This window comes from Elephantulus edwardii, unplaced genomic scaffold, assembly GCF_000299155.1.
Source record: "Elephantulus edwardii isolate Elephantulus edwardi_28Jun2011 unplaced genomic scaffold, EleEdw1.0 scaffold00026, whole genome shotgun sequence".
Lineage (NCBI taxonomy): Eukaryota > Metazoa > Chordata > Mammalia > Macroscelidea > Macroscelididae > Elephantulus > Elephantulus edwardii.
This window is the reverse complement of record NW_006399776.1, coordinates 21,654,935-21,664,096: the sequence shown is the minus strand read 5'-3', so window position 1 is coordinate 21,664,096 and position 9,162 is coordinate 21,654,935. Positions and strand designations below refer to the sequence as shown.

Below are 9,162 nucleotides of genomic sequence, written 5' to 3'. Positions count from 1 at the left end.
TCCAATACCATTGTTGAAAAGACTATGTCCCCACTTATTTCACCTTTGCCAAAAATCAACTGGTCATAGAAGTATGGGTTTATTTTTATATATTCAGTTCTACTCCATTTGATGTCTTTTAACTTTATCTGCAGTTTTTTAAGAGACATGTGCTTAAAATATGCTATTGTTGTGTATTGATTAAGTCTCTTTATATACTGAAAAATATGAATATGTATATTTACTACTTACATCAAAATAATTTAGAAGGGAAAAGTGCATTAAACACAATCTTATTATATCTTTCAATACATGAGCGTTTCAGTAATGAAATGAAAGGACAACTGGTTCTTTGTATGATCACATTTAATGCTAAGAGGAGCAGGGGCTGGAGTAGCACAGTAATTGGACCCCTAGCTGCAGGTTTGGGTACAGGCTGTAAGTGTTTGAGGAACACTGTGCCTCCCAGCACAGAAGTAGGTGCCTGTATCATCTGGTGCTGAGGCTGAGATGTGCAGTAAGCTGTCCTTTCTTGTTTCACCAAACTGAGCAGTCAATTTCTCCTTTCTGGTTACTTCACCACTTTTGTATAGAGTTATCAAGAGGACAAGACCTTCTCCAGCATCCTGCTTGTACCATAGGAAAGAGTTAAATGTGCTTGAAGAATTGCAATTAATGATGGAGTCCTCTCCTTCCTGGAGGGACATGGACTGAGGATTCTGGTTTAGTTGTTGGCCACTCACCCCTGTTTAGAAAGAAAAAACAAGGAATTCAGAATTGGTTTTAAATCACTTTTCTTAGAGCTGTGATGGGTACTCAGTCAATGCCTCCATTATGGCCTCTGTGCTTTTTTTTCCTGCCGTACTTCCTTTCTTACCTTTTCTCTGCCTTTATTTCTTTTTCCACACTTGTAACAAAATTTCACCCAGTGCCCTCATAGAATTTCCACCCTTTTAGAATTCTTCGCAGAAGAACCAAGACTTACATTGTTGTTGCAATGATAGAATCATTATTAAAGCTTCAAGGAACATCTCCAAGTCTACAGCAAAGAATTATTTCCTAAATAGGATGGTGACTTCAGAAAACTCCTCTGGGCTTAGAATAACAGTGTATCTGTGATTGCGGTGTTCAGATACATGTTCTGTGTTGTCAGTCTGATCACTAGGGGCTTCTCTGAGGGATTGGAGTTAACCTTTAAAGGAATTCTACAAGAGCAACACTGCCCCCTGTGGGTAGGCGCTAGATTGCTGTACTTTGATACTCTTTTTTTCAAAGTTGGTTTCCCCCCCCAATTTGTGAGTTAATGAGTGTTGACAGAAAAAAATGATTTTTTCTTTCATTCATTCATTCATGCACATTTTCTTCCCTCCCTATCCTTTCCCCACCCCCCAGTTTACTTTGTAATGCACTTCTTGTTCCAGATTTTGAATTTTCATACATAAAAAATCTTATCATAGATCCTTTTAGACAGCCTTTTCAGTCATCTGTTTCAGTGCAGTGTTCATTTTCAATCCACTCGTTCACTGCCACCACTTTCATTTATTTAAACACACTTACTGAGCAACAATTATATGCTATACAAATAGCACAGAGATGTGAACATGAACAAAGTTAAAGATTCTGCCCCTATATACCACTAGACTCAAACTCAAAACCTTTGAGCTGGTTCTAACTCACGGTGACTTTCTGTCTGTCATAGGATTTCCCAGACTATAAAGCCTTATGGCAGGAAACTTCTCGTCTTTCTCTTTTGGAGTTGCTGGTGGATTTGAACCACTGCAGATGTGCAGCCTTTTGAATCAGGTTGCATTGGCCAGTGAACTACATGATCTAAACATGCAGCTTGGAAGGATATTTTTTTTCTTCACTAAAATAAGATTTTGAAAAGTATTTAAAGTCTTAGTAGGCCACCCGGACAAACCAGCAATGAGGAAGGGCCCTCATAGGCCACCAGGAGTCCACCCAAACTCCAGCAAACCCATGAGTTTTCCCTGTCCCCCACTTGTATAGGGAAACAGATAGAAAGGAGGGAAAAGACTTGTAGGCTGCTGGTCTCATGTTCCCTTTGGTGTCTGGTCTGCCCTAGCTAACAGAGAAGGGAATGCCCTGTGGACTGTCCCGACCAGTCAGCAATGAAGAAAGGGCTTTTCAGCCACCACAAGTCCACCCAATTTTCAGAGGCTCAAATTATCCCTGCCCCCACCAGCACATTTAACTCAGCTGGAAAACACCAGATAGAGAGGGAAGATCACTTTAGGACTCCAGCTTGGATGTCTGAAGTGCGCTAGCCAGAAGAGAGGAGGGCGTCCTGTGGGCCACTCAGATCAGCAAGCAGTGAAGAAAGGGCCTTACAGCTCAATGTACACCAGGAGCATGGACCTACCTCCAAGACGTGGGGAGGAAAGGAGTCTGGGAAGCATTCATGAGACTTTCCAAGCTTCCCAGGACTTTGTCAGCTCAGGGAGAAACAACTATTCCCATCTAGCCTCAGAAAAGGACACAGCGTCATCTTAGCACCAAGACATGTAGAAGAAAGTATCCTATGCAGCATTCCTGAGACTTTGCCAGCTCCCCAGTGGCTTTGTTAGCCCAGGAAGGAAACAACGTCTTCTATCCAGTCACAGTAGAGAACAAAGGCAAAACAGCCAACTTTGCTTAATCCTAAGGAAAATCTCCCCCTCTCATTGAACCATAGGACAAGGCAGAGAACTGAGCCTGCCATAGCAGGGCAAAGAAAAATACTCCAGCTCCCTTACCGTGCAAGGACAACTGAATGAGAAGTGTGTCACAGGCGACAGGGAACAGAATCATTACAGAAGACCAGCAGGGATGATTGCCATTGACAAACTGAATCAGGAGAAATGCAAAATCTGTAACTCTACCAAGAGCATCATAAATATAAGGAATTGACAGCTAGAACTTGCTTCACTCATACCAAAAAGAACTTTACATAATGTCAAATAAACAAAGATTGTAAAAAAGAAAGGATAAAACATGAAAAAACGAAACAAGCCTTCTTTTAAAAATGCAGACCAGATAACAGACCCAATGAATACCCCAGAGACAGACAGGCAAAAGAAAAAATACTGGAGTTCCAAGAACTAGTACTGAAGAAGCAACAAAGGATGGAAGAGAGAGTTGAAACTAAAAATAAAGATGTACAAGAATTTTTAAAAAATCACAAGACAGAGAGGACACAGCCAACACAGTTAAAAAAAAAAAAACCCAACAGATAAACAAGAAAATTCAATTAATAATATCAAAACCAGTAGTATTACAGAACTTCATAACATGTTGTAGGTACAAAAAAGCAGATAGAAAAGATAGAACAGAAATTCAGTGAGATAGAAGACATAAAACTCAATGAGAACTTACAAGACAAAAAAAAAAAAAACAAAAACAAACAAACCCAAACAAACAGAGAAAAGACAGAAAGAAAATGAAGAAAACATTTGAATTGTGTGATATGACATCAAATAAAACATGCATTATTGGCATTTCCAGAGCAGAAGGGCAGGAAGTGGCGGTAGGGTGGTGGTGGTGGTGAAAGCACTGAGAACTTTATGGAAGAGGTACTAGAAGAAAACTTCCCAGGTATGAATAATGAAATAAACACTAGACCCCAATAAAAAAGCATCAAGACACAGTATAGCCAAATTCTCCAAGATCAAAGACAAACATAGAATACTAAAAGCAGAAGAAGAAAAATGAAGAGTCACTTATAAAGGAGAACCAATTAGATTAAGCTCTGACTCAGTAGAAACCATGTGAACAATAAGGCAATGAAATAGCATTTACAGAAGGCTGAAAGAAAACAACTTCCAGCCCAGGATCCTGTGTCCAACAAAGCTGCCCATCAAATATAAAGAAGAAATTAGATCATTTGCAGAAAAGCAGGAGCTTAAAGAATTTGTGTAAACAACCAATTCTACAAGAAATATGAAGAGAAGGGCCTCATGTAGAAACAGCAGAGTAAAGTGGATGGACCAAAGCAAACAGCAACAACAGAAAAAGTAATACAGTAAGATGGCAATGATATAAACCTGTCCTATCACCCTGGTATGTCCACTTGCTGTACAGAGGTAACTGGTGGTTGCTGTTAAGCCAAACACTGTGACACTGATGAGTCAAATGTGAGAACGGTTACCCATGGTGGACAGTGTTTGGTGGAGCTCCCCAATTAAAACAAGCTTAGAAGAAGGAGTGGTATTCACTTCCATAATAGCTTGACTCTAGAAACCCTATGAACCTGGAGAAAGGACAAAAGTTATATAGTCTACAGGACTTTCCTTCATAGGGTCACTATGAGTCCCCTACGACCCAAGGGCATTTAACAACAACATCACTAATAAGATTCAATGTAAATGGTTTAAATGCAGCAAAAAGAAAGAAAAAGAGTTGTAGAATGGATTAAAAAAACAAAACACCAAAACCCAACAATCCAAACCCCATCAACATGTTGCCTACAAGAGACATATTTAGTAATGAGAAGAAAGATAGACTAAAAATCAAAAGGTGGGGAAAAAATATACCAAGCAAATGACATCCATAAAAAAAAATGAAGTGGCAATATTAATCTCTGATTAAATAGGCTTTAGAACAAAAACCACCATAAGAGATAAGGAAGGACACCATATAATGACTAAGGGCACAAAAGATTGAGGACATAACATCAGTTAAAGTCTATGCACCTATTGATAGCCCTGCAAAAGGCATAAAACTACAGTTAACGTACTTGCAGAAAAAAATGGATGACACCCCAATACCAGTGGGAGACTTCAACACACCACATTCACCAAATGACAGGTCAAATCAAAAGAAACTCAACAAAGACATGGCAGAACTAAACTACACAATCAGCCAACTCAACCACATAGATGTATTCAGAGTACTACAAGCAAATGCACATGGTATATTCTCCACATTTGACCACATATTAGGACACAAAAAAGCCTTAACAACATTAAAAGCTTTGAAATAATGCAAATAATTTTTACAAACTATAATTCCATAAAACTAAAAATTAACAAGAGGATAAAGTAAAAACAAAACAACAACACCCCTATGGAAGCTAAATAATAGTGCTTAAGCACTTCTGGATTGTAGAAGATATACACCCTCTAGGCTACAGCTAAGGCAGTCCTCAGGGATCAGTTCATAGCAATAAGCACACACACACAAAAAGAAGGAAAAATAAACTACTTAACACCTCCAACAAATAGAAAAAGAACAATACCTAATCCCAAAGCCTCTAGAAGAAAGGTAATTATAGGGATAAGGGCTTAAATCAATAGGATACAAAACAGAAAAACAATTGAAATAAAAACCAGCAGTGAGTTCTATTTCTGGCCTCATTTCTGACACCAAGTTCATACTTTTCAATTACCCTTCCTTCTTCCTTCTTGCCAATTTATACATTCCAATCACCAATTACCATTAACACATCTTTATTGCATGTTAGACTGTAAACTTTGATAAAAATCTTCAATTTCCTCCTCTTTCACTCTAGCTGTTGGTACATATATTTGAATTATAGTCTAATTAACAGGTCTTACTTGTATGCATATGGAAAATATCCTATCACTCAAAATATTGAATTTGAGAATAGAACTTCAAATTATCTTTTTAACTATGAATGTGCCATCATTCTTACACTATTTCTTGTTCCTGGAATAGTATACCATATAATTGTCTGATTCAAAGTGGCCAAAATCAGTCCATCTCATCTCATTGATACCTAAGAATGTCAATGCTCATGAGTTCAATTTCATTTTTCACTTCTAGTTTTCCAACATTCATATGCCATACATTCCATGTTCCAACTATTAAAGGATGTTTGCAGTGTTTTCTCCTCTTTTTCATTGACTGCCAGTATGTACTCTAATATTATCTAAGTATTAAAAATAGCTATACTGCAATAAATTTGAAAACCTACAGGAGATGGACAAATTCCTAGAAACCCACACCCTACCCAAATTGACACATACCGAACACTTGAACATACCCAACACAAAAGGAAAAATAAGCAGGTCATAAAAAGACTCTTCCCCCCAAAAAAGTCCTGGCTGGGATAGCTTCACAGGCAAATTCTACCAAACATTCAGAGATGAACTATTACCAATTCTACTTAAATTATTTTTAAACATAGAAAGAGTCATTATTTTTTTTTTATTGTGAAAAACATGTATGGGGACTCAAGGGGGTGAGGGTTGGGAGCAAAAGAGAAAGTGCAGGGATGAAATCACAGGGCTGCACAATTTGGTGGGTGGTGGGAGTGGGTGATTAAATTTTATTTTATTTTAGTTTTTACCACCGAAGATACTGTCTCATTCATTTGTGGGCTTTTCATTAGGGAATGGGGCACAGACTCTCTGGCTTCTTCAGGCTAAACAGGGGGCATTGAAGTGAAGGGGGAAGGGGAGCCCTTTAACACCTTACTGATGGTCCCAGGTTGAAGCTGCATGCCTTCTTGTTCAATTAGAAGATATTTTCCTGGCATTTACTGCCCTCTGGACTGCAGAGTGTTTGCCAAGGTTGGTCCAGTGGAGATGGCTGGCTCCATCTTCCTTCACTTCCTTAACTGATAGTTATATTTCCCTTTCGTCTTTGGAACTTGTTCAGGGTTCAGGTCTGGAGCAAAACTTAGTGTTACGATTACCTGTAGGAAAGGGAGAAAACATAGAGAGAAACCACTCGTGAATTACACAGAGAAGGGCTTGGGAGATGTTACTTGCAGATGTACTGGGGGAGGAGGTGGAGAAAAGTGGCTTAGATTAAATTCTTTGTATATCCTAGGCAGTTCTCCCCAGGGGGCTGAACGGCTCTCCCTGGGGGTCAAATGGCACATGGGGGGGGGGAATGACAGTACATCCTGAGGGCCAAATGGCTCTCCCCAGGGGCTGGGCACCTCACATGGGGCCTGAGCACACCCTGAGGCCCCCCCCCGGCCTGGAGGCCAAATGGTTCTACTCAGGGGCCCTACGCACACTTCCCTATTGAAGCCTCTCCCCCTCCCCAGGTCTGGACCCTGTGCTTCACTGAAGAGCATGGCCAGGGACAGCACCCCTGGTTCCAGCACTGCCACCACTGCCCCCTTCCCCTCCACCAAGTGGTCAGCTGCAATTTGAAGTAGACATCACTACCCTCTCCCTTTACAAATGGAGAAGGGGCTTTGAGAGTTGTGAACAGACACTCCATGGTTCTAAACAGTTCTTGGCAGCAGTAGGCAAGAAATCAAAAGATATGGTATATTGAGGAGGTTTTCTATCTTGGATTTGTTGTTGTTGTTAAGTGTCATCGAGTCATAGACAACTCATAGAGACCCTTTGAATGAAAGACCTAAACTCTCGTATAACTTGTATAGTTTCTCTAAGTTCATAGAGTTCATAGAGGTAAGCTATTTCGGAAGTGGATGCCACTCCTGCTTTCAAGCTTTTTTTAATCTGAGAGCTCCATCAAACACTGTCCACTATGGGTAACCATTATTGCATTTGTCACTTCAGTGTCACAGTATTTAGCCTCATAACAACCATGAGTTACCTCTGTATTGTCAATTGGCAGAGCAGTAATACTTAGAAGAGTGTTTAACTGAAAACAATCAAATCCAGGCCTGAGGGCTGCAGATTAAAATCCATGACCTTTGGTTTGGAAGCATAGTTTTCTATCCAATAGGCCCACAGAGATCTCTCTATGACTCACAACAATTCTATGAACAACAAATGTAGTTCTTCCCCTATCCTACACCATTCCACAATCCGTGGCACACTTGAGCCCATTGCTACAGACACCTTATCAATCCTTTGTGTTGATGATCTTTTCTTCTCTGATGTAGCCAAGGAAATTTTCACTGACAGCAAGATGCTTTCCCCTATCAAGCCCTTCATCTCCTGTGGCTCCATGGTGCCACCAACGCTGCTACTCCCCTCCCACCACCCGCTGTCCCTTCCCACTCTGGGGGCCTGCAGCTGTTGGCCTCCATAGCCACTGGCTGTGTGGGAGCTCTTTCATACTGGCCATGGGACCCAGCACTGGCAGCCAGGTCTAAGCTAGGGGATCTGTGGGCTCCAATCATGATGGCCCCATGGGGTCATGGCAGTGTGGGTTTGGCAGTGGATAGCAGGTGGAAATGGGACTCACCCATGTTCTTTTGAGAATCTTTGTCCTCTTGATGTTGAGCTTCAGTCCATATTGACGCCGGTCGGCAGTCAACTGCGTGGCTGTTTAGGTATGTATTAGTTACATGGCCTGTTTCAATGCAGTTTGCTGGGCCTCCTGCTCCTCACACTGTATCTCTTGCCACTGCCATCTTGGTTCTGAGAATTTATTTTAGAATAAGTTTATTCTGTGGCAGTGTGGAGGCTCTGTCATACAAGTTGCGGGGTCTGGTTCCTGCTGTCCATCCCAGGTGGGGGATCCCTGGTGTCTGGCCACAGAGACCCCATGGAGCTGCAGCGGGCATGTGAGCTCTGCAGTGGGGAGCTGAGAGCTGTGGGACTCACCCATTCTTTTTTGGGAATCTTTGTTCTCTTGATGTTGAGCTTCGATTCATATTGAATACAAGTAATCAACTGTTTAATTGTTCAATTATTAGTAAACTGAGGACAGTGGAGGACTATGGTGGCCTGTTTCTATGCAGCTTGCAGCTCCTCCAGCTCCTTAAGCTGTTTCCTCTGCCATTACCATCTTGGTTCTCAGAAAGAGTTATTCTATGAAGCAAGACCCTAATACTAAAATCAGGCAATGATATAACAAAAAAGACGATTATAGATTGATATCTTTTATGAACAGAGATGCAAAAATCCTTAACAAAATTCTTGCCAATAGAATCCAACAATACATTAAAAAAATTCATCATATAGAGTGGGATTCATAACAGGTATGCAAGAATGGTTCAACATAAGAAAAATAATCAACATAACAAATCACACTAACAAAGCAGGGAGTAGGATCAGACTGTAGAATTTGGTTGAAATCTTCAGTTTCTTCATATTTGGCATTAGGGATTAGTGTATAAATTTGAAGAATAATAATGTTAATGGTTCTTCCTTTTATGTGTACAGACCCTATCATTGGCAGCATTGCATTTTGAAATAGATCTTGGTTTGTTCTTTTTGATAATGAATTAATACCATGCCTCTTAAATTTATTACTGCTGCCATAGTAGTCTATATGATTGTCTAATTC

General features: G+C 40.4%; 1 gene segment (V, D, J or C); it reads right to left on the bottom strand.

Annotated features, from left to right (window-relative positions):
* Positions 1 to 392: 392 nt before the first annotated feature.
* On the bottom strand, positions 393 to 8,050 carry LOC102852452. The segment is given in 2 exon segments: positions 393 to 724; positions 7,909 to 8,050. Coding segments are annotated over 2 exon segments (474 nt in total).
* Between the last annotated feature and the right edge of the window lie 1,112 nt (positions 8,051 to 9,162).